General features: G+C 51.6%; 1 protein-coding gene across 1 annotated transcript in view; it reads left to right on the forward strand.

Moving 5' to 3' along the window:
• The first annotated feature begins 331 nt into the window (after positions 1 to 331).
• CABP7 (calcium binding protein 7) overlaps positions 332 to 25,724 on the forward strand; it is a 31,102-nt gene continuing 5,709 nt past the window's right edge. Inside the window, exons 1-2 of the mRNA XM_027862036.1 lie at positions 332 to 440; positions 25,227 to 25,370. Coding sequence (XP_027717837.1) covers positions 332 to 440; positions 25,227 to 25,370 — 253 coding nt within the window. The remainder of the gene's footprint in view (positions 441 to 25,226; positions 25,371 to 25,724) is intronic.

A 25,724-nucleotide genomic window follows, 5' to 3' on the forward strand; every position in this document is an offset into this window, starting at 1 on the left:
AGGAGCCCGAGCCGGAGGCGCGGCCGCGGCCGCCGCTGAGCGAGCTGTCCCTGTCCCTGGGCAGTCGGCTAGGCGGGCAGGCGGACCGCTGCCCTGGGCTCGAACACCCTCCCCGCGCGGCCCCCCAGCCTCGGCTCCTCCCCGGGCCCGGCGGGCTCCAAGTGAACGAGAGCGGCCGCCGCTGCCCCTGCCGCTGCCCCCGCCCCCGCCGCCCCTGCCCCTGCCCCTGCCCCTGCCCCTGCTGCCGCCGCTGCCCTCCGGGGGGTGGCCCGGCCCGCGCAGTCCATGCGATTCGGGATTAAAGTTTGCGCTCGGCGCAGGAGTCCCCAAGATGCCGTTCCACCCGGTGACCGCGGCGTTGATGTACCGGGGCATCTACACCGTGCCCAACATCCTGTCCGAACAGCGGCCCGTGGAGATCCCGGAGGACGAGCTGGAGGGTGAGTGCGGGGGGCCCCGGAGCAGCCCTACCTGTTTGCCCGGCTCTGACCAGCCCGGGTTGGAACCGCCGCCGCCGCCGCTCGCTAGGGGGGCTCTGGGGACCCTGGTCTCCCCCTCCCCGACTGACCACTGCGGGGAGGGTCTGCAGGTGCAAGGAGACAGGTGGGCTCGACCTGCGGGGCGAGCGGGAGGGAGCTCCTAACCCGAGCCCGGAGCACAGACCCGTTCCCAGGACCTGGGCGGGGGGGGGGGGGGGGAGGGGTACCAGCACCAGAAGTGGGGGTAGCACAGCCTTCTTCCATCGCTCCCCTGGCCCCCCTCCCCCCCGCCCCGGCTCAATCTAGGCGGGTTTCAGATGATTGGAGATGGGCAGGGGGAGGGGGGAAACTTCCCCAATCCCCTCCCCTAGGTCCCATGGGTGGGTGAGGACCCGAAGCGTTAGGCAGAAGTAGCAGAAGAGACCCCCCACACGCTGCGGGCACCAGCTCGGAAAACTTGCTAACCCCCTCCCCCCTCCCCAGACTAGGCCGGGCGCCCTCCTCCCCTGGCCGCCCGCACCCCCTCGGTAGCGGTGGCACTCACCCCCGGGGAGGGGACAGGGTCGTGGGGGTCAGCATTCCCACGGTGACTGTGCGGAAATGGGCGAGAACGGCTGCGGCCCGGACAGGGGGCGGGGCTCGGGGTTGGGGGAGAGCCCCCGGCCCCAGTGAATGCGGGGCCGAGGAACCTGCGCGGTGGGTGGGCTCCCCCCTCCTCCACCCCCCTCCCCATCACCCTCGCGGTTTCTAGCGTAGCTAGCTGGTTCTGTATTGGAATTGACATTCCAGACGTGTCGCTTTAAAAATCCAATCTGTTTGGGCTGGGAGAAGAGGGGAGAGGGGGACAGAGATGGCCGCCGTGCCCTCCCCCCACCTCTCCACACACGCTCCTGCAGAGAGAACCCCCTCCCCCGACCCCTCCCGGTGAAGGCAGAGCCGCTCCCTGGGAGGACACAACAAGTGGATGGGGTGGGGGTGGGGGTGGCGGCAGACAAGTGCCCAGTGACCCTTCTCTCCTCCTGGCCTGGTCCCCCCTCCTCTCCAGCCCCTAAGGGTCCTCCCAGGCTCACGGGCAGCCCACTATCCAGAGATGTGTCTGCCACCCCTTCCCCCCACCCCCTTGAAGCCTCTCCTCCCTCCCTCTCCCCGCATTCCTAAGGCTGCCCATGCCACTAGTCCCCAGACACCATGTCCCTCCGGGACACCAGCCTGTCTGTTCTCTGTTCAGCCTTCAAGTGTCCTCCCCCTTCCTAGGGGCACCAGGTGGCAGCTGAGCCCAACTTGACCTCCTCCCATTCCCCAGGCCACCACGGCCATCCTTGGCTTCTCAGGCCAAGGGGAACCCACCCACCCCTGAGCAGGGTGAGGCCCTTGTTCTAGGATGGCGCTATGGACTGGGGTGCTCAGGGATCTGCTTGCCCCGGAGTCCAGCGTCTGGTCTGAGTAGGAGAAGGTGCCCACAAGTACTGCAGTGCTAAGGCAGGGCCTGGCCCACCTTTTCCACTTCCTCCTCCTCCTCCTCCTGGGTTGCTGTCCACTAGCATGGCCTGGCCTCTATGCATACTAGCTGTTGCTTGGGGGAATGGGCAGAGAGGCTGAAGAGTAAGGGGACCGGGGTGCCTGCAGACTAACGGGCCTGCTCCCCCATAACTCCTCTGCAATGCCCTTTCCCGGGCTGCCCTGTGGAATCTGAAGTGGACAGGTGGATAAAGCTGGCAGGGTGGGCAGGCAGGCTGTGCCAAGCTGCAGGGGAGAAGGTCCTTCTGCTTCCAGAGGCCAGGGGAGGCAGAAGAGACCACAGGACAGGCTGGAGCAGCTCCCCCTTAAGGCATCCTAAAACCTGAGTCCTGTTAGAAGTCAAGGAAAACTGCCCTGGACAGAGGCTGAGACACCAGTGCCAGATTCACCAGTTTGCCCTCTCTCTAGCTAGGAGTACCAGACAAGTCCCCTGACCCTTCTCTATCGGATAATTGGAAAGACGAACACTGGGCCATTAGAATGGGTTGGTCAGGTGCTTTGAGATCACGAGAAGAATGCAGTGGTTGTCCAGGTTGTGTGTGTGGGGGGGGGAGTGACCCATAGCTGTGAGTGTCCCATGTCATCAGAGGGTGGCAGAGGAGAGGGGAGCTCCCTGCTGCAGAGGGGGTGCAAGCTGCAGCTGGCCGGGCTAAGATCTGCGTATGTTCTAACAGCTGGGAGATTGGGGGTGCTGGTGATGATGAGAACTCCATCCAGGCTCTTTGGGGGCAGGGGAAGCTGGGAAAAGTAGGAGGCTGGACAGATATGCCTTCTGTCTTTGCCTTTTGGGGAATCTCCGGACCTAGACTGCTCGCAGACCTGAAGTCAGGACTAGTGGGGGCAAGTCAGAGGGTCCCTCCCATGGCTCTGGCTGCCTCTGGGGTACCCTCACCTGTGACAATGCCTTGGGAGGCTGGGGAAAGGACAGATGGGGGGTTAAGTGGTGCATAGAGACATTTGATGCTTGAGGACTCGTGTGTGGGAAGGGGGGATGTAGTGAGAGCCAGGGAAAGGAAGGATGGCAGTATCAGAGGTAAGATTCAGACGCGGGACCTCTAACCTCAAAGGCAGTGTTCTCTCCACTATGCCCCTAACCTCCAGAAGCCTCAACCCTTGTCTTAGTCCATTCTAGTCTCTTTCCTGATCCCACCCCTGGCCCAAGGCTGAATGGAGCCCTACCAGACACCAAACAGCACCTAAAGTCCTTCTCAGCTTCACGTCTGGTTTGAGAGACAGCAACAAGAGAATGGGTAGATGAAGCACTTGGCCAGGGTGACAGGGAGGTGGAGAAAGCAGCGGGTTGGATGGGGTGGGAGTATGCCTGGGCTGATTTTAGGCATTGAGGAGAAAGGGATGAGGCAGGGACAAGAGAGATTGGATAGGGAGAGGGAGAAAGCGTAAAAAGACCTGGGACTCCCTGGAAGAAAGCAAATGGAGACTCCCTTCCTGTCCTCTTTCCTTTCCTTGCCTGAGACTTCTATGACCCATCTTCCTCTCCTCTCTTCCCTTCTCTCCTCTCCTCTACCCTCCTGTCCTATTCTCTTGTCTCCTTTCCCCTCCTATTCTCTCCTCTCTCCTCTCCTCTCTACATTCCTTCTGCTACTAATCCCCCACCTTCTGTTTTTGCCAGCCTGGCAGTCCCTAACTCTGCCAACATTTTTGCCACTGGCAGCAGAAAGGACCCTTCCTGTCTGCCTCTCCTTGCTTCACTATCCAGTAGCCCTGTGTCCCAAGAAGGAGCCCCCTCCCCATTCTCCCTCCCTTCTGAACTCCCACACTTCTGCTTTCTGCTTCCCTCCTGAAGCTGAACCAGGTGATCCCCAAAGCCCAGTTTTTTCCATCGAATGATATAAATGCAGCCCCCCCTCAGCTCTAGTTTGGCAGGCCTCCTCTGGCTTCCTCCTGTCTCTTTCCAGGATGGGAGGGGGAAGGCTCTTTCCTTCCTTCCTTTCCCATTCTTGCCTTCCAAAGGCAGGAGGTTTGGCTTGGGGTGTGGGAGTTTTCCAGTCCTCAACCTTCACAGAGGGAGAAGAGAAGCAGGGATGGGCTGGATCCACAGTGCTCTGCAGATGGGTGAAGGAAGGGGTGCAGGTCCCCACAGAGCCTTCGGGCTAGAGATCCTGGGAAGGAACAGGGAGCCTGCACCCCACTTCCCCAGGCTCAGCAGCTGCAGAAAGGGGCTCTGTCCCTCTGTAGACTTGTTGGCGAGAGACCAAAGCTGTATTAGTCAGCGGCCAAACAAAATTTATTTGCTCCATTTGCCCCCCCCCCTTCCCTCTTCTCAACTCAGAAGTGAAACCAAAGGTGTCTGGGGCATCTGAAGGGCAGGGCCAGGCCAGGTAGAGCAAGTGGGAGGCTTCGTTATTCCTTGGTGAGAAGGTGGAATCTCCAGAATGGTCCAGTGGGGCTCCAGAGGTTTGGGGGCTCCTTCTATGCACTGCAGATCTCCACGCAGCATGTAACCCCTCTCTCCCTGTCCTCTCTGAGGAGGAGACCTGAAGCCCCCGAGTCTGGGCAGGATCAGATGCCTTCCTACGTGTCCCCTTCCTGCCTTCCCTGAGTCAAGTCCCCCAAAAAGAGGTCACTTTTTAGCCCCCAGTTGCTATTCCCACCCCCAAAGACCCTGACTTGGCGGAAAGGACGTTGTCATAGGGTATGTAGGGGTTCTCCCACACTAGGAAGGAAGGTGGGGGTTGGGGGGATCAGAAGAAGGCCAGGCCCAGCTCAGAGAAGACAGAGCTCATTCCGGTTCCCCCTGCCCCCTCACTCACACCTCCCGCCACAACTGGCTGGTTCACGCCGGGAGCATGAGACTCCTCTTTATAAAGGTTTCCTTAGTAACATGGTGTGGTCGAGAGGGCTGACCCTTTCAGAGGAGCTGATTCTGAAATGAGGTCATGCAACCTTTCACCTAAGGGTCCTGGGGCCAGTCACTGGGCCTCATGTGCCTTTTCTGCGGAACAAGAGGGGTGATACATTGCCCTCTCAGATCCCCTCCAGCCTTGACCTTAGGAGAGGCACACTCACCAGGAAGGTTAGGGTCCCCACCTCTCTGAGGGATCCGATAACTCCCCTAGAGATCCAGGAGCCACCAGAGGAGCCTAAGCTTTCTGCCCATAAAAGGAAGGGAACTCAGCTGCCACCATTAAGAAGTGGATAGTCAGGGGCAGCTGCTGCTGGTGGTGGTGCAGTGGATAGAGCACTGGCCTTGAAGTCAGGAAGACCTGAGTTCGAATGTGACCTCAAACCAAACACTTGACACTTAGTAGCTGTGTGACTCTGGGCAAGTCACTTAACCCAATTGCCTAAAAAAAAAAAAAAAAGGTGACTAAAATGTTTGTACCCTTCTGGGGCAGCTAGGTGGCACAGTGGATAGAGTACCGGCCCGGGATTCAGAAGGACCTGAGTTCAAATCTGGCCTCAGACACATAACACTTTCTAGCTGTGTGACCCTGGGCAAGTCACTTAACACCATTACCTAACAACAACAACGAAAAAAAAAGAAGTGGATAGTCAGGTAGGGGCAGGTGAGCTGGATGCTGGGACACCCTGGAAGACATTGGCATCCTGGCTGGGCTAGGGATTGGCTTGGTGACCTGAGCCAATGGGCTTCTCCATCTGCTGTAGGCCTCAGTTTCTTCATCTTAAAATGTGAAGGTTGGACTTCACTAGATGGTTTCTAAAGCCCCTTTCAAATCTGACATAGTTGTATTCTCTAAGATCCCTCCTAGTCAGGTCTGACATCCCCTGTTCTCAGGCCCCTCCCAGCTCTGACATCCCCTGTTCTCACGCCTCTCCCAGCTCTGACATCCCCTGTTCTCAGGCCTCTCCCAGATTTGACATTCCCTGTTCTAAGGCCCTCCCAGCTCTGACATCCCCTGTTCTCAGGCCCCTCCCAGATTTGACATTCCCTGTTCTAAGGCCCTCCCAGCTCTGACATCCCCTGTCCTAAAGCCCCTCCCAGCTCAGACATTCTGGGATTCTATAAGACGGTTTACCGTCTCTCATTTCTATTGTCCTTTAAAGATTAGAAAATGTTCTCTCAATCAGCCCATGGGCAGTAGGGCCAATAGCATGACTCTCTCGCTCCTTCAATAACACCATTTTAGAATGAAAAAACCAATTTTGGACAAGTAAAAGTGACTTCCCTAAGGTCACCCAACTAGGAAGTGTCAGTGAGTGGCACAGCATGTACTTTGGAAAATTGGCCCCTGAGGAATATTCCCAGGCATCAGAGGCTTCATGGAGAGGAGAGATTCCCACTGGGCCTTGAAGGATGGAAGGATTCAGATCTTGTCAGAGGAGAGGGTAGGATTCTAAATTGGCTTGTGATGTGGGTAAAAAGCATGGGGGAGAAAGAAGCCCACGTCTGGGGTGGGGTGGGGGCCAGAATACTGACTTGGTTTGAGCAGAGCAAGGCTTTAGCCAACTGTCTGAGGGGAGATCAGATTCCAGAAGTGGGCTGGGGCCAGATCGCAGTCAGCTGTTTCCAAAGTCCAGACGAGAGGTCTGGGGCAAGATTGGGGCACAGAACGTGGCTAATATGCCAGCTCTCCCACAGGACCTCTAGCCCTCCTCAACCCATTCAATCTGTAGGGGAGAAGCTGAGGAAACTGAGTGAGAGAGAAACTGGAATGGAGGAGGATAAGATCACTTATGTAGAACTATAAGGGAGCAGAAAGGTTAGGTTGTCTGACTCATTTTACACTAAGGAAACAGGTTCAAGCAGTGGGTGTTGGAAGCAGGATTCAGCTCAGGCCCTCATTCTCGTCCAGTGCCCTGCCCCTTCCTGCCTCCATTCAAGGGGCCATCCCACAGAACCCCCTCATCTTTGCAGAGATGGAAACTGAGACCCTTTTCCAAGGTCGCATGAGTCAAAAGTAGCCATCGAAAACCTGACCTGCGTCCTCAAGGTCTCACTTCAAAGCTCTTTGTGTTATGCCCCATCGTCCACCCCCACCGGAGGGAAATTGACGCTTACAGAGAAGCGGGGGACCTCTCAGTGCTTGTGCCCTTTAGAGCCCATGATCTGCCCCCACGCAGGAGCAGAAGGGGCCCGGTAGGACTCGGGATTTTGGAGGTGCTGAGGACAGTGAGGGGGCCGGCCAGATGGCTCCTGGTGGGCCGGGGGAGACGATGTCATCTCCACCCCCAGCCCCCAGCACCGGCCTTAACCAGGTTCAGAGATTGGACCTATCCTTAGCCAGAATCCCAGAAGCGGGAGAAAGACAGACAGAGAGGCCCTAAGGGGCCTCCCAACCCAGACAGTGAGCGAAGGAGCTTCAGGGCGAATCAGCTGCACCTGAACTGGGTCTCATCCCCTCCTGGTCCCTCCAGGAGGAACCTTAGAGAACTCGTTGGTGTCTGGAACGTGGGGAAGGGTTGGGCAGCTTTGATGGATGACAGACAATTAAGAGAATGGAATTTGAGCAACCGGGCTAACTGCTGGGGGGCTGGGGAGGGGTGGGGTAGAGACACTCGATTGATGGTGAAAAATATCGGCCAAGTCTACAAATTAGGACCGAGCTCGAATCCCAGTTGAGATGGGCAGGAGAGTGAACGGAGGCGCTAGCAGAGAGGCTGCGGCTAGGTTGGGGTGCTCCTCCCAGCCTGTCTGTCAGTCTCCCCTGTCCTTCCTTCTTCACCTTCCTTCCTTCCCCTTTCAAGCCAGCAACCATCCATCTAGGGCTAGCTTTTACTACCCACCAGCTGGATGCTCAGCCCAAAGAGAAGGCAGAGAAATGCAGACTGAGGACAAATCCCTGCCAAGCCTTGCCGAGGGCCGGGCTGCTCTCAGGCTGGTAGTCTAGCAGACCTGCGTTCTAGTTTAGCTCAGGCACTATCTCCCAGTGTGACCTTGGACGGGTCTCTGCCCCTCTTTAGGTCTGTTTCCTCTTCTGTGAAAATGAAAGGGTCAGGGCACAGTGATGTCAAACAACCCGGGCAGCCAGGAGCTCCAGATGGCTGAGGGCAGAGGAGCAGGCCTGCCCTTTGGTCTTTAGTAAGTGAGCCAGCCTTGCCAGTTCGGTGCTCAGGGCCAGGCCCTTCTCTGAATGCCAAGACAGTGAACAGCCTTCCATCCCCAGGGACTTCTGGGGAAGCTGGGCTTTCGTGGAAACCTTGGGCTGGAGAAGGGTGGGAGTGCCTCATCCTTCCCTCAGAGCTCTAGACTGGGGCGCAGTGGCCCCATTTGATAGATGAGGAGACTGAGACTCAGAGAGGGGAAGGGCCTTGCCCAAAGTCACAAATTGACTCTAGTACCCAGCTGAGACTTGAACCCAGGATTCTTGATTCCTGTTCCAGAGCTCTTTTCCGTTATGAGCATGCTATGGGATGTGTGAGTGCACGAGCTTAAGAGTGCATGAACTCATAAGAAAGAGAAGCAGAGACAGAGAGAGACAGACATCAGGATATATTGATATGGTCTAAGCCTGTACAACTCTTTGGAATTCCCTGGTGATTTCAGGGAGTGGTCCAGGTTGCAGCAATTTCAAGGGTGTGAGACAGCTGTGCCATCGTCTCCAAATGACCCTGCCCACCCCGAGTCCCCCAGACTCACATCCACGCTCACACATACGTGTTCCCGGGGCTCTCCCATGGCCAGAGAGATAACTCTTATCTCAGTACATCCAGGGAGCATTCTCATTTACTGGGCCATCTCTGGGGACAGAGATAGAGAAGCTCTGTAACAGCTGACGGGAGTCCAAAATTCTACCTTCTCCTTGAGGGAAACCCTTCAGTGAGCGGGGGAGACCCAGGGAAGACTGGCTGGGGAGTCAGTCTCGAGGACATGGCTGGGATTGGCTGGGGGATTCCTCCCCCACCATCTCTGCCTCTGCCGTCTTTGTCTGCGAGGGTCTGAGCCCTGAGCATGGGCCCTCACATGGAAGGGCACTCCAACCCCCCTCTCCCAACCCCTGGGACAAAGCCAGCCCCGCTGTGCACAGGAGGACAGGGAGGCATTGTGGTTGATTTGCCCAGAGTAACGCAGCAGAGTGGGACAGAAACAAAATTAGAAGCCAGTGTCTTCTCTGAGGTATTAAATCAGATCCAATCCAATCAGCATTTATTAAGTGCTTACTGTGTGCCAGGCACTATTGATACAAAGTCAATAAGTCAGTAAGCATCTATTAAGCACCTACTGTGTGCACAGGCGTTGTGCTAAGTGCTGGAGATACAAAGAAAGACCAAAGACAGTTCCTGCCCTCAAGGAGCTCCCTATCTAATGGGGGAGACGATATGCAAACAACTCTGCACAAACAAAATATAAATAACAGGGCAAACTGGTGATAATTCACAGAGGGAAGGCACCAGCATTTAGGGGGGATGGGGAAAGGCTTCTCGCAGAAGGTTGGACTATAGCTGAGCCTTGAAGGAAGCTGGAAAAGCTGGGGGGTGGAGACAAGGAAGGAAGGCATTCCAGGCTTGAAGATGGCTTGAAAACTCTGGGGATGCAAAGATAGAAAGGAAGCAGTCCCTGCCCTCAGGGAGCTTACTTTCTGCTTCGGGATTCAGTTCAATGCAACAGGTGCTAATTAAGCCACTGCTAGGTGCCCAGCTCTGGGCTAGGTGATGCTAGAGATACAAAGACCGGTGAAAGGATCCAGTCCTCCAAGTGCCTACACTCTAATGGGGGATACTTGTGGGCTTGGGGGGTGGAGGGGAATAAGAAAGGGGCTTCAAGATTGGCCTCCTTCCCATAGGAGAGGGCACCTGAACCATGTATGCTTTGAAAGAAGCAAAGGATTCTCTGAGCAAAGAACATAAAAAGGGAAAATATTCCATGCATAGGGCACAGCCTGTGCAAAGACCTGGAGAGGGGAAACAGAATAGTGCATCTAAGTATGAGAAAATAGAGCAGTTTGGCTAGAACAGAAGAGTTTGTGGAGAGGAAGGGCTTCAAATGCCAGTCTTTGTTTTATCCTATTGCATTAGGGAACCACTGAAGCTTCTTGAACGAGGGAGTGACAGAGACCTGAGCTTCAGGAGTTAAGCTCTATCTCTCCCAAGAGCTCTGAGTCTTGGGGGCCGGGGAGAGGGTCACTCCTGGAGCTCCCAGAGAAGCACCCAGACACCAGGGAAGAGGGCAAGTGAGCGGTCCCAAGCATAAATGCTGGAGGCATTGGGGAGGGGTGGGGGGAAGACCTGAGTGACCAGGGGAGTGTTAACGGAGGAGTTGAGCTGAGCCTCAAACAATGATATGGAGAGAGGGGAGAAGAACGTGTATTAGATGGAAGGACCATGCAACTTAGACACGGACAGACCCTTAAAGAGGATCTCGTCCAAGACCCTTGTTTTATAGACCAGAAAACTGGGGCCCAGAGAGGGGCAGCAATTTGCCCAAAGTCACACAGAACGTGAAGGCAAAACCAGGATTTGAACCCAAGTCTTGTCCCTCCATAATGCACAGAGCGCTGGGCCTGGAGTCAGGAAGACTCAACTTCATGCATTCAAATCTGATACTTCCTAGCTGTGTGACTGCACCCTGTTTGCCTCAGTTTCCTAATCTGTAAAATGGGCTGGAGAAGGAAATGGCAAACCACTCCAGTATCTCTGCCAAGAAAACACCAAATGGGGTCATGAAGTGTCAGACACCACTGAAATGACTTAATATCAACAACAACAAATTTCTCTCCCTAAAGTAAAAATTAGGGCTTCGATATTAAAATATCCTGAAGAAAATAAAGAAGCTAAATATATTTTTTTTAAAAACCCACTGTTCTTTCCAAGGTAACAACAGCTAATGGTCACACAACACTCCACAAATATTATCTCATTTCAGCTTCAGATAGCCCCGGAGGGGCAGATGGCACTGTCATCCTCATTTGACAGTTGAAGAAACTGAGTCCCTAAGAGGTTAAGTGACAGCTAGAAATTGTCTAAGGCAGGATTCCATCCCAGGTCTTCTGCTAAGCCCAGCCTCTACTTCAAAACTACTCTTGTCCTGGGGAAGCTAGGTGGCAGAGTAGATAGAGGACCTGCCCTGGAGTCACGAGGACCTGAGTTCAAATCCAGCCTCAGATACATAAACTCACTAGCTGTGTGACTCTGGGCAAATCACTTAACCCCAATTGCCTCACCTTAAAAAAAAATTTTTTTTTCACTTAACCCCAATTGCAAAAAAAAAACAAAAACAAAAACCTACTCTTGTCCAAAAAGAAAAATAGTTGAGAGACAAAGCTAATTTTCTTTGTACGTGTCCTTTCCTGAGCAAGCCATTTCATCTCTCTGAGCCTCAGTTTCCCCCTCTGTAAAGTGGGGCCCCGGGAGATTGTTTGCTCGCCGTCTTTCCTCCCACTAGAATGGAAGCTCCTTGAAGGCAGGGGCTAGTTTCCTTTTTGGCTCTGTATCACCGGCACATAGCACAGTGCCTGGCACACAGCTTGGCAAGGACTTGGTGAGTGGATGCGACAATAATCCAACTTCCTAATTTTTCAAGTTAATTATTAAATACTTATCAATTGACCAAGTTTGGCAGTTTACCAAGCCTTCTCTCTCCAGCGCCCTCCTGGAGGGGAGGAGACTATTGTTCCCCTCTTACAGATAAGGAAAACTGAGGTCGAGAGAGAGGAAGTGATGCACCCCCACATAGACACCCAGAGCTAAGTGTTCTAGGTGTTAGAGACAGCACAAGTGTAATAGCACTTGCCCTTAATATGCTTGCATTCTATTGGAGAAATTAAAGAAGGAAGTACAAAGTTGGGAGCCTGGCCCATAAGGATGGGACCCAGGAATCCCCACCCCAAATATGGCAGTGAGACTGTGGGGCAAGAGTTCAGGATTTGAAATCAGGGGCCCTGGGGCAGCCAGGTGGTATTGTGGATAGAGTAACGGTCCTGGAGTCAGGAGGACCTGAGTTCAAAGCCGACCTCAGACACTTACTAGCTGTGTGACCCTGGGCAAGTCACTCAACTCCAATTACCTCCAAAAAAAGAAAGAAATCAGGGGCCCTGGCAAGTCACTTCCCTTCTTTGGCCTCAGCTGGAGGGCCTCATGGGGAAGTACTCTGTAGTATAGTGTCTAGGGTCAAAGGACCTGGGTTCAGATCCCGCCTTTGCTGAGTGACCCTGAGCAAATCACTTTCCCTCCTTGGGCTTTAGTTTTCTCCTCTGTTTCTAGCCTCCCTCCCCATTTTACAGAGGAGAAAACTGAGGTCCATTGAGACAGAGTTAAGTCAATGAGCACTTGCCCAAAGTTACATAGTTAATAAGTGGCAGAGTCAGGACCTGAATCCGGGTCATCCTTATTCCAAAGTCTAGCACTCAAGCCCTGGTTCCCGAGCCAGTCTATCCCAGCTCTGTAAAATGAGCGCTTTGGACACTCTGCCCTCCAAGGTCCCTCCAAGCTTTAATCTACGAGCCTATGACAGTGATCTGTGAAATGAGGGGGTCTCTGCCAACACTAAATAATCCAGTCCTCCCCTTCCCACACATAGCGGGCTGACAGCTGATCCATCTTAGCACCAAAGGACGGGGAGAAGAGATAACCAGGCCCCATCCATCATAGCCTTGCTTGATTATCCAGTCCCGCTTCCTAGAGGCTGGGAGAGACAGGACTCAGACACAGGACCCAGGACTACGTCGGGAGCCTGCGCTGAGGACCGATAGGGAGGCCTGGGTATTGCTGTGTGACCTTGGGCCTGTCATTTACCATCTAGGTGAACTGTTTCCCTTGACCTTCGGGGTAGCTGGGAGAATCAGAACATAGTAGGGAAATCCTCCCACACTACAGGCAGCCCAGCAAAGCATAGCTGGGAACTTTCAAAGCCTTCTCAGGGAGGAAAAGGTTGGAGCAGATGACCTCTGACGGCCCTTGCAGCTCTGATCCCATTATTCTGGAGCCGGGGTTCCAGTCCTGACCTGAGAGGTTTCTCCGAGCACCAGGCTGGCTCCTCTTCCCTCTCAGGGCCTTCCGCAGACTCTGATTTCCCTCCCACCTGGACTCTTGATGAGACACAAGACAGGAGGCACCAGCAGCTGAGAATGAGTCAGGAGCATGGGATTTTATAGCTAGAAGGAAGCTCGGAAACCATCTCCCTCACCCTCTTATTGTACAGAAGGGCAAACTGGGGCCGCTAGGTGGCGCAGTGGGTTGAACGCTGGGCCACAGGTCCGGAAGACTCATCTTGTGGGTTCAAACCTGGCCTCAGACAGACCCCAGGCAAGTCACTTAACCCTGCCTGCCTCAGTTTCCTCATCTGTAAAATGGGCTGGAGAAGGAAATGGTGAACCATTCCAGTATCTTTGCCAAGAAAACCCCAAATGGGGTCACAAAGAGTGAAACATGACTGAAAAGTGACTCAACAGCAGGAAAACTGAGTTTGCCAGGGTGATGAAGTTACACCCAAATCAAACGGGTAGCAAGTGGCAGGTCTGGGATTCCAGCCCAGGTCCTCTGATTCTAGATCCAGGCTTCCTTCTACCACACCACGGGGGGAGAGCTTGGCCATCCATCTGTCTGTCTGTCTCCTCTGGGTAGGAGCTGATGTCATAGGCTAATACACATAGAGCTAGAAAGGACCTCAGAGACCATTGAATCCAACCCTTCCCTCCCCATCTTACAGAGGAGGAAACTGAGGCAAAGTCAAGTGAAGTCAGCAAAGACTTGCCCAAGGTCGCATGGTATCAGAGGCAGGATTCAAACCCAGATTTTCCTGACTCCAAGTCTAGCACTCAAGCCTTAGTTCCTGAGCTTTCCTCCCCCAGGTAGTATAAGTAGCCACTGAAATACACACACACACTCTCACACACATGTATATATCTCCCCACATATATATATCTTTCCCATCCTTGAAGGAAATGGACCTCCTTTATCAGGCCTGGGCTGATGAGGCTGTCAGTGACGTGAAAGGGGACATTCGTCTTCCAGGCAAGTACTCGGAGTCCACTATGAGAAGTGAAAAGGGTGGAAATCAGCCCCAGGGGAAAGTCAGGATCCAGTCTATGCTGGACAGACTAGATAGAATCCCTTGTGGAAATTCAGAACCCCTGGTTGGGGATACTTTTTAGGTGTTAAGAGAAGAAGGAGGCCAGCTCCACCTGCCCTCCCTCACCCATTGTCACTGCCAGATAGGGAGGAGGAAGGGAATTATGATGGAGTAGAAAGAGCCCTGGGTTTGTGGTCAGAGGATCTGAGTGAAAATACTACTACTGCCTCTGCCTACCTGTGTGACCCCAGGCATGTCACTTCATCTTGCTGGGCCTCAGTTTCCTCCTTCGTAAAATGAGGGGATTGGACTAGATGACTTTCAAGGTCTCATCCAGCTCTAAATCAACCTATAATCCTTTGTGGGTGGAGAAATTGAGGCCCAGTGACATTAAGTGACTCTCCCAAGGTCACACAGCAAGATGGCGGCAAAGCAGGAACCACGACGCAGGAGTCGGGACTTCTTTCGTTCGTCTGTTGTTGTTGTTGTTGTTGTTTTAAAGTTTTTGCAAAGCACTTTCCACGTGTTATCTCATTTAATCTTTGCAAGAACTCTGTGAATCAGGTCCTATTATTATCCCCATTTTGCAGTTAAGGAAACTGAGGCAGAGAGAGGTGAAGTGACTTGTCCAAGATTTGTATAGGGACTAAGTAGAATTTGAACTCAGGTCTTCCTGCCTCCAGGTCCAGCGACCTACCCACTCTGGGCCTAAGTTTCTCAGCCAAAAGGCCGCACCCAAGGACCTAGAAGGCCACGTGTGGCCTCGAGGCCACAGGTTCCCTACTCCTGAGTCTAGGGAGAAGATAATACTAACGTAAATGAATGACTGTCCAGTGGTCGAGCGTCTGGTGTCTGAAGAGCAGTTTTGTGGGGGGAGTCCTTCCCAGGAGCTTTGGACCAGGCTGTGGTGACAAGTCCCATCAGCTCCCATTCCTGCCCAGCTTTAAATTTAAGGCTCGGGAGCATGAGATTATCCCCATCCCAGGCATGAGGACCCCGAGGCTAGGAGGGGAGCTAGGAGCCCCAGAGCACCGGACTTCATGTCTCAGGCACCCTGGCCCCCTCTAGCACTCTAGGTCTCAGGGTGGCTCCTTTGAGGGTGGGAGTGGGAGAAGGCAAGTGCTTGGGAATCCTGTCTTACCCTGTCTGCCATGGGGAGCCTTCAGACACCTGAGGGGGCTTTCTTGCCCTGGGAGCAGCCGGCCTCCACTTAGCAATTGCCCTGGGGCTGGGTGTTGAAAGCCAAGGGCTCAGGAGGTATGATGGAGTGATTGTGAAGAATGGGGGCCCTTGTCACTCTGGCCCCAAAACCACGGGGGTTACAGGAAAGACCTTGCTGTGTAAGCCTGGGAAGATGAGCCTCTCCCCAGAAAGCTCATGGCCCATTCTTACTGTCAAAATTTAGGGTGATGGAAATGGTAATCCTGGGGAATGACGGCCAGGGCTGACCAGTCAAACCTTTGTTTGCCGGCTCTGGGTCTGTCCTTCTAGGCTGGGGGAGTGAAGCCCTGAAGTCTGGCACCAGCTCCTCTGTCCCTCTCCTCTTGTGCCCCACCACCTCTCAATGTCCTTGGAAAGAAGCTGGCTAACAGGGAGCCCAGCATCCTCTGAGCAGGCACGGGACAGGGAGGGAAAGGGCAAAGAACATTCGCCCAAGAAACCCCAACACCCCACCCCCATTCCTGCCAGGCTCAGCCCCACTGCTCTCAGAGCTCGCCACGTGACCTTGGACAAATCTCTTCCCCTTGGTGGGCTTCTGTTTCCTCCTTGGTGAAGGAGATTGGACTCGATGGTCACTTCTAGAAAAGAGGGAAGGGCACGGGATTGGGGAGCTGGGTTCCCATCCCCATTCTGCAGGTTGCCACCTGGGGGTCTTTGAGCAAGCTCCTTCCTCTCTGTGGGCCTCAGTTTCCTCCTCTGTAGAAAAAGAGTTTCAGCCGTCCTCTGGATATCTAAGGGAGGAGGGGGAGGAAGGCCATCAGTGTTTCTTGTGCCAGACCTGAAGCCATTCTCTTGGAAGGATTCTCAGTCCTTGGGAGCTCCAGAGTTGGCTCAGAAAGATGATCTATGGACAGCTGGCAGGCTGGGGGACCATCTCTCCAGGGCCAGCTGCCCCCCTTCCCCCAGAGAGCCACTTAAGGAGATTGCATCCTGTTGAATGATGGGGTAGGAGAAAGAGGAGGAGGCTGGCTGGGGAGAAGGCTACAGGGACACTGCCCATGTCCCTTCTTTAGGGGCAGCCATGTCTCCTGTCCAGCATCAGAGAGGCAGCATCTTGGGCCAGACAGAACCCTGGCTGGGGAGTTTGGAAACCTGAGGTCTCTGCTAATAATGTGCTCAGTGAGTCTGGGCCAAGTTATTTCCCTTCTCTGGGTCTCAGTGATCTCAACTGCAAAATGGGGGTGTTAATGGGGCCCAAGTAATGCCCCATCCCTTTTCTGGGGCTGTGGTGAGTGGGTTTGCCCACGTGAGGATGTGAGAAAGGGCAGAGTCTTCTCCTGACAGACCAGCCTAGCAACCCTGTCAAAGAAGGAAACAAGCTTAGTCTGGCATGACCCATTCTGGGTGGGGCCAGGCTCACTTTTGAGATCTCTTCTAGCTCAAAGACCTAAGATTTCTATGAACTCTTCTGCCCTTGGTAGGCTTTTCTCTTTACCATCCATCCAGTCCAGCCTGGTGACTTGATTATTGAAGAGATCCTAGTCCAAACAGGCCAGTGTCCTCAGTCATTCCTTCACCCCCACCCCTTACGACCATGTAGGCCATGCCCAACACCTCAGAACCTAGGTTCTTTCCCCTTCCTCCAATGCACTTCTCCTCCCTCTTCTCTACTTGACCCTAATCCTCCCAGCTTGAATGCCCCCTTGAAGCCTTCCCTCACCACCCTGCTCCAGAAGTCTCTCTGAGCCTGAGGTCAGTACGCAACATTTGAGCACATGTACCATGCTCTGTCTCTGTCTCTGTCTCGATTTGTCTGTCTATGTTTCTCTCTGTGTGTCTTTGTCTCTCTCTGTTTCTCTCTGTCTCTGTCTCTCTGTCTCTGTCTTTGTCTCTCTCTCTGTGTCTTTCTCTGTCTCTCTCTGTTTCTGTCTCTGTCTCTCTGTCTCTCTCTCTGTCTCTGTTTCTCTCTCTATCTCTGTCTCTCTGTCCCTGTCTCTCCTGCTACATGCCAAGTCATTTGCCCATGTGAGCCCTGGATCCCCAGCTAGACTGACTGAACAGACGAGTATGGCATCGAATGCCTCTCCATCTCTTTTGCCCCACCCAGCAGGGCCAGGCACACAGGAGGTACAAGGGAGAGCCAACCAAGCTCAGAGTCGTAAGACCTGACCTCGATTCCAACCTCAAATTCTTCCTTGGCATATGACCTTATACAAATCATTTCCCATTGAAAAGGCTCAGGTTCCTTATCAATGAAATGGGGAGAATGATTCTTCCCCTCTCTCCTTCCTAGAGTTCTTGTGAGGGGAAAAATACCTTGGCCATAGTAAGTGTTTCATAAATAAATGAATTTTTTTGTTCAAAAAAAGTTTTTTTATTGCAATTTTCTGTTTCTTACATCACCGTAGTATCCCTGGATCCTTCATCTCTCCCTCCCAGAGAGCCATCCCATATGACAAATAGTATTTTTTGGAGAGGAATAAATCAGTGCAACAGATCGATACATTGAAAAAGTGCAAAAACGTGTGTCATTTGTCACACCTGTGGACCTCCCACCTCCACAAAGGGGTGGGTTGGGGGGGGTGAGGTCTTTTCATCCCTTTTCATTCAAGTCCCATTCACTCTTTTTTCCCCCAATTTTTATTTTTAAAATTTATTTATTTATTTTTAGTTTTCCATTCACTCTTTATAATTTTGTGACATTCACTTCTGATGTTTTGGTGTGCTCTTGTTTTTTCTAATTACATTGTTGCATTCACTGTGTATGTTGTTCCTTGGCTCTGCCGACTTCCCTCTGCGTCAGTTCATGCAGCTCGTTCCGGGTTTCTCCGAATTCATCACACATCTCATTTCTCACAGCTCAGCCATACTCCCTGACATTCACATACCACAATTTGTTTAGCCATTCCCCAGTCTGTGAGCATCTACTTTGTTTCCAATTCTTAGCTTTCACAAAAAGTACAGCTATAAATATTTTGGAGCATATGGGGACTTTTTTTTTTTCAATGGCTCCCTTGGAGTATAAGCTCAGTGATGAAGTTTCTGGTTCAAAAAGTAAGGATGTTTTAGTCCATTTATTCATTTATTTATTTATTTTTGGCTAGGCAATGGGGTTAAGTGACTTGTCCAGGTTCACACAGCTAGTAAGTGTCAAGTGTCTGAGGCTAGATTTGAACTCATGTCTTTCTGACTCCAGGGCCATTACTGCCCCTTAGTCCCTTTATTTGAATAATTCCAAATTGCTTTTCAAAATGGTTGTCCCATTTCATAGTTCCACCAACAATGTATTAGTGTGCCTATCCTTCCACAATCCCTCCAACATTGAATATTGCCATTTTTGGTCATCTTTGCCAATTTGCCAGGTATGACGTGAAACCTCAGTGTTGTTCTGATTTGCATTTCTCTTATTATTAGTGATTGGGAGCATTTTTTTCATGTGGTTGTAAATACTTTGCAGTTCTCTTGAGAATTATTTATTCATGTCCTTTGACCATTTTTCTGCTGGTTTTATAGCTATTAGTTTATTTATATACACACCCACACATATATGTACATACAAATATACATACATACACATTGTTTACATATTTTAAATACCAAACCCTTATCAGAGAAATATGATACAGTGATTTTTTTTTTCCCATTCACCCACTTCCCTTCTTATGCTCAGTGCATTGATGTTGTCTGTGCAGAAGCTTTTCAGGTTCACGTTCCCTCTTCTGCTGTGGACACAGTCTAACGCTCCTTCAGTTCCTTCACTTCAGTCTTTGTTTAAGGTGGCCCTGCTCCCCCAGCTCTCTTCCCCTCACCCTTATCCCCTCTTCTCATTTGATATCCCCCATCCTCTCCTCCCCTTCAACTAGTCTTGTTCCTCAGTTTAACATTTTCATTCTTTTGCACCCCTTCCCAAAAAGGATTTGTCTGACTCTGCATTATCCCATCTTTCCTTTCTGCTTGCTCTGGACCCTCATCCTCTAATTCTTAGTTCCTATAATTATCCATCTTTCTCTTCTGTCTTCATGCTATCAAAGCTTCCAATGTATCCATTCTAGGCTCTCTCCTCTAGGCACTTTCTGCCACTGCCTAAATCAATGCTTTTTCAATGTAAACTTTAAAATACTCTAGAAATTGGAGCAATGCCTAGTCTTACCTGCTAGCTTAATGAAAAATCTCTTGGCGTTGCTATGGCTGGGCAGGGGTGATTCTCCACGTCTGATCTGCTCACAATTCCATCTCTGCCTTGTACCTTTCTTTTGAGACCCACCATCCCAACACTCTGCTCCCTCACCCTAGGGTGCCACATTTGGGCTCCTGGCTTCAGAATCTGGAGGGAATATGAAAGAAGGTGAAGGGGCCCTCACTAATGGGGAACATCAGTCCCCTGAGTCTGCTCCGTGTTTCTAGAGCAGAAAGCTCTCTCACTAACAATTAGGCATTCACTAAGTGCTTAAAACCCAAGGGCAAATGCAGAGAGGAAGACAGAAGGGAAGGACTGGAGAGAAGACAGAAGCAGTATGGGACAGCTAACAGAATCTCTCAGGAGAAGGCAAGAGGCCTGGGTTCCAGGCCTCCATCTAACACAGACTCAGAGCCTTTCTTACAAATTCTAGTACATAGGGCAAATTAATTTGAAGGTGAGGCAAGGTGAGCAATGAACAGTGTTCCCACCCTGTGGGGGAGCAGTCTCACTAAAGGATGGAAGGGCCTATTTCCTCTCCAGGTAGTGTGGCCTATGCTTCCATGGCACTGCTGACCATCTCTAGGAGGAGATGGGGAGTGGGATCATGGGGGAGAAGGGTATGTTGGTGACACGACCCTCAAGGGTAGCAAGCTCTGTCAGGTTGCTGGGTTGTTTGAGGGAAGTAGGAGACCTCAGCTTGAAAGTGTACCCCCTTGGGGCAACTAGGTGGTGCAGTGTATAGAGCTCTGGCCTTGGAGTCAGGACGACCTAAGTTCAAATCCAGCCTCAGACAATTGATACTTACTAGCTGCGTGACCCTGGGCAAGTCACTTGACTCCGATTGCCTTACCAAAAAAAAAATGTGCCCCTGCATGTCAATGCCCTAGGAAAAAAGCCTCACTGGGTCCTAATCACGGCCCTAGACCAACCTACTGTGGGGTAAGTCAGCATGTATTGGGCCCTTGCTATGGGCAAGGCCCTGGACTGCTCATTCTGGAGGACAGAGAGATGGATAAGACCTGGTCCCAGGAGTTCACAGAATCTTTAGAATTATAAGAACCCTTAGTGGTCTCTTGAACCCATCTCAGGGAGGTAAGGAATGCACTTAGTCAGATTTTTTAAAAAGCACCTACTATGTGCCAGGCACTGTGCACTGGGGATACAAAGAATGGCAAAAGGCAATCCTGGCCCTCCAAAAGTTCACAGTCTTAATGGGGAGACAAGATGCAAACAACTATGTTCGAATGAGTTCTCTATGGGAGGAGAGAGAAGGTAATCTCAGAGAGATGCCACCAACAGTGGAGAAGGGTCAAGAAAGGCATCTTACAGAAGGTAGGATTTGGGCTGAGATTGGAAGGAAGCCAGGGAAGCCTGGAGGTGGAATGAGGAGGGAGAGCAGTCCTGGCAGGGTGCACAGCCAGGGTAAATGCCTGGAGTAGGGAGTTGGAATATTTTGTGTGACAGCACAGAAAAGAGGCCAGTGTCCCTGAATTTTATATTTGATCTTGGAAGCAATAAAGATTCACTAGAGTTTATTGTGTGGAGGAATTAAATGGCCAGACCTGGGTTCTGGGAAGATCAGTTTGAGTGAATCCATCTAGATCAGGGCCAGATGCAATGTGCCATTAAGAGAGGCATGGCCAGAATGTTGTGGAGGTCCATGCTTCCTTCTGGATCTCAGTTTACCCACATGTATAATGGGGAGTATAGACTGGATGATCTCTGAGGTCAGTCAATCAGATTTATTGAGTGCCTACTGTGTGCCAGGCACTGTGCTGTGAGCAAGGATTTCAAAGACAAAAGTGAGACATTCCCTGCCCTCCAGGAGCTGAAATTCTGCTGAGAAAACAGTATGTTCCCGGAGAAGTGGTTCAGACAAACACTAGCTACCATCACGTGACTGGAAGGTTTGACTCATTTGCTTGTGTGAAGGGAGCTCTGGCCTGAAATCACATGATTGTGGGGGGTCAGCTGAGAGGGAGCTTGGAGGTCAGTAAGTAGAACCTCTAATTTTACAGATGAGGAAACTGAGGCCCAGTGGCTTTCCCAAGGTCACTCAAGTAGGATAAAGCAAAGCAGGACTTTGGGGTCCTCTGACTTCCCTCAATCCAGGTCCCTTGGCCCTACACCGTGTCTCCTTTTCCTCATGACCTGGGTTTGAATCCTAGCTCTGCCACTAACCCCTTGCATGACTGGCTAAGTATTTCATATGCGGGCTCTGGGATCCAGTTTCCTCATCTATGAAATGAGAGGGTCTGAACTGATGATCTCAACTATACAGTATGGTGAGGGTAGAGGTCCTGGGTTCCAGCACCCACCACTTCCTCACGTGTCTGACCTTGGATACCTAGCCTCTCTGCTCTGTGCCTCAGTGTCCTCCTCTGTAAAATGAGAAGAGTGAATTAAATGATCCATACTGCATGGAGCGCCAGGCCTGGAGTCAGGAAGACTCGTCTTCTTGAGTTCAAATCTGGCCTCAGATACTTACTAGCTGTGTGACCCTGGGCAAGTCACTTCACCCAGTTTGCCTCAATTTCCTTATCTGTAAATTGAGGGGGTTGGATTAAATGATCTCTAAGGTCCCCTCTAGTTCTCAGTCTGGAAAGAAATTTAACAAAAGGGGTGGAGACAAAAATCATCTTGGAAACACGATGACATTTTTGTTCTGTTTGGACTTAATCTGAGGAGTATTCTGACGTTCCAGTTCTATGGTTCTTGGTCTTTCTCTTCCTGCCTCTGTCTCTGAGTCTGTCTCTCTGCAAAAATGCATTCAGACATGATCATGGAGCTGCAGTATGACAGTGGAAATAAAGCTGACTTCAGAGTCAGGAAGATCTAGATAAAAGTCCTGCCTATGACACATACTGGCTGTATGACCCTGAGCAAGTCACATGCCCTTCAGTGCCTTCAGGAAGATCTCCAAGACAACCTTCCATTGCAAAGGATGGGTTATCTGCATTGCTACAGGGAGTTTCCTCACCTGGGAGATCCCTGTTCCAATGAAATCATAGGTCCAGTTTTTAAAATTGGCAGTGTTGGTCAAACCATTGGACAATCCCATCCAACCCCATTAATGAAGTGTCCAAAGAAAGGCCAGTCAATGGATGTGGCCCGAGGCTGGAGGAGGAAGAACATGCTGGGAGGGTGGTTAGGCTCAGTGGAAGGAAAACCGTCTTCGCCATGGGAGCTGTCCAACAGAGGAAGGCGCTGCCTCAAGAGGCCTCATATTTGATCTCAAGAGGCATCACGGGAGGTCTTCCTTTCTAAAGTGGAGTCTTGTCTGTGTCTGGTCTGGATTCTTCTCCATGTCCTTGAGGCCTCTTCCAATTCCAGAATCCATGATTCAGAGTCTTTCCAGCTGGAGAGATCAGAAGTGCTGAGTCCCAAAGGAGAAGTGGGATTTAGAGAGGGAGGGAAGAGAGGAGGGGAGAGGACACAGCGAGGAGAAAAGGGGCGGAGGTGGGAAGACTCAGAGCATCTAGGGGGCCACTGAGGTGGTCAGCCCGGCTGGAGCAGAGGGCTTCGGTAAGGAGCAGCAGGAGGTGAGCATGAAAGCACATGGAGTCATTGCAATTGAACAGATTTCAAAAATTCCGCTTCGAACCTGCTCGTCAGGTGTTTGAGTTTTTTGGTCAACGCCTTCCTTCAATGCCTCTTGGCAGTGTGGGGGTGACCCTGGTGACCTGATCAAAGTCTCTGCCCGTGGATCCTGGGTTCTAACAGACCCCATCAAGCTAGAGACACTTTGAGTCTGTCTGGTAACTGACTGCATGCCTCTTATTTCATTCTTTCAGGGAAGATGGAGGGATGCAGATTAGACACTAATATAATAATTAATAACAATAATAATAATTAGCATTTATATCACACTTTAAGTTTCACAAAGCACTTTACAGATATTGTCTCATTTTATTCTCACAACAGTGCTGGGAGGAAGTGCTGTTCTTATCTCAATTTTACACTTGAGGAAACTGAGGTGGACAGTGGTGAGATGACTTGCCCAGGATCGTATAGCCAGAGGTTAATTTGAACTCGGATCTTCCTGACTGCAGTCCCAGAACTCTTACCTGGCTGGATGGCCAGTGTAGTTGTTAATGGTGCAGGGTCAATGTGACAGGAGCTCTGCAGTGGAGTACCTGTGCTTGGTCTCTTGACATTCGGCATCTTAATCAATGACGTGGATAAAGGCACAGATGGCAGGTTCATCAAATGTACAGGTGACACTAAGTTAGGAGGGAAAGCTAACCCCTGGGTGACACTTGGGAGCCAAATGGACCTTGCCAGGTTAGATCACTGGGCTGAGTCTAGTAAGATGAAGTTCAGTAGGAATAAATATAAAGTCTTGCACTTGGTTTCAAAAAATGATTTCTACCCATAGAAGATGGCAGAGGCCTAGATCAATAGCAGTTGTTCTGAAAAGAGTCTGGGGGCCTTAGTAGATGGCAAGCTCCCCCAAAGTCAGCAGAATGATGTTGCTGGCATAAAAAGTAATGTGATCTAGACTGCATCCAGAAGGGTAGAACCTCCAGGGCTAGGGCGGTGATGGTCCCACTGGGTTCAGCCCTCCTATGCCCTCATCTGGAGTCCTGGGTTTGGCTCTGGACACCACAGACATGGAGAGTGACCAAGATGGCGAAGGGCTTTAAGTTCATGACGTACAAGAATCAACTGAAGGAAGTGGGCATATTTAGCTGGGAGGACATGAGATCTGTCTTCAAGGATGTAAAGGGCTGCCACAGGGAGGGGGAATTAGCTTTGTCCTGTTGGCCCCCGAGGGCAGAACCAGGAACAATGGATAGAAATTACTGTGAAGGCAAATGAAAGCTCGGTGTCAGGAAGAACACTTCCTAGCAATGAGAGATGTCCCAAAGTAGAGAGGTGGTGGGCTCCCCTGTAGAGGCAGGATGACTCCTTGGGAGATGAGTCATAGACAGAATTCCTTCATGTGTGATTTGGACTAGATGAGGCAGCGAGGTAGAAAGAGTGTTGGACCTGGAGTCAGGAAGACTTGAGTTCAAATCCAGCCTCAGACACATACTTGATGTATGACCTTGGGTATGTCACTTTCTCAGCCTCAGTTTTTCATCTGTAAAATGGGAGTGAGCACCAACTTCACAGGCTTGTCATGAGGATCCAATGAGATGATATGAGTAAAGGGCTTTAAAAACCCTAAATCACTCTATAAATGCCCATTGTTATATGGTTGTGGCCCCTGAAGCCCCTTCCAATTAGATTCTGTGATTCTATTGCCTGAAGACCAGCCTAGCTGCACAGAGAGGCTTGTCATGAGTCCAGCCACAGCTTGGCAGCTCTCAGGCTAGAGGGGTTGGGGTCTCCATCAGTGGGGATGGAATCATGGTGGGCAACAGCAAGAGTGCTAGAAGGAGAATCAGAGGATCTGGGTTCAAATCCTAGCTCTGATGCTTACCACCCGTGTGACTGAGTCACTGCCTTTCTGTGCCTCAGTTACCTCCTCTAGATGACTTTCTGCTTTTAAATCTCTGATCTTTGATATCCCAGGACCTTCAGATATTTTTTGTGTGTTGTTTTGGTTTTTTTTGTTTTGTTTTTTTTGGCAATTGGGGTTAAGTGACTTGCTCAGGGTCACAAAGCTAGTAAGTGTCAAGTCTGGTCTGAGGCCAGATTTGAACTCAGGTCCTCGTGACTCCAGGGCCAGTGCTCAATCCACTGTGCCACCTAGCTGCTCCAGGACCTTCAGATATTGAGGAAGTTTGGGTTCGTCTGTTGTTTTTTTTTGTTTTTAATGCTTGGTTGGGTTTGTAATTCAGGAAAAGGCGAGGGCTCAAGCATGTCTGGCAGGTCAGTGCACCTCCCTCAGATACAGACCCCAATGTAGTGGATGGGGGGCTGTGAGGCAGGGACCCAAGAGCAGAGCCTAGGCCTGGAAGGGACAAGGAAAGGGTCTCTGGGCCTTGGTGAGCCAGGCTCCTTCTCCCCACAGAAATCCGTGAGGCCTTCAAAGTGTTTGACAGAGATGGTAATGGGTTCATCTCCAAGCAGGAACTGGGCACCGCCATGCGCTCCCTGGGTTACATGCCCAACGAGGTGGAACTGGAGGTCATCATTCAGCGGCTGGACATGGACGGTAACCCCCTCCCTGGCGCCTCGGGCCCCAGCCTGCCCCCACTCCCCCCAGGGAAGCCAAGCCTTCCCATCCACCTGAGTCTCCCCTTTCTTTCTGTCTCTGCTCCTTGGAAGAAAGAATGCCAGCCAGTGGGCCAGGAGACCAAGCCTCCCATCCTTACTCTGATCTCACTACGCGCATGACCCTGGTCCGATCACTTCCTGCTTTTCTCATTATAATCCGCTCACTTTCTCATGTCTCCTCTTCCTTTCCCTCTATCTCCTTTCCATTCTGTTCATCCCTCTTAGGGCCCCTCCTCCATCCGGGGCTATGCCCCTTGCCCCTCCGGTGTTCTCCCCTCCATCCTCACCTTGT

Source organism: Vombatus ursinus, unplaced genomic scaffold (genome assembly GCF_900497805.2).
Source record: "Vombatus ursinus unplaced genomic scaffold, bare-nosed wombat genome assembly UNPS02001287.1, whole genome shotgun sequence".
In the NCBI taxonomy this organism is placed as follows: domain Eukaryota; kingdom Metazoa; phylum Chordata; class Mammalia; order Diprotodontia; family Vombatidae; genus Vombatus; species Vombatus ursinus.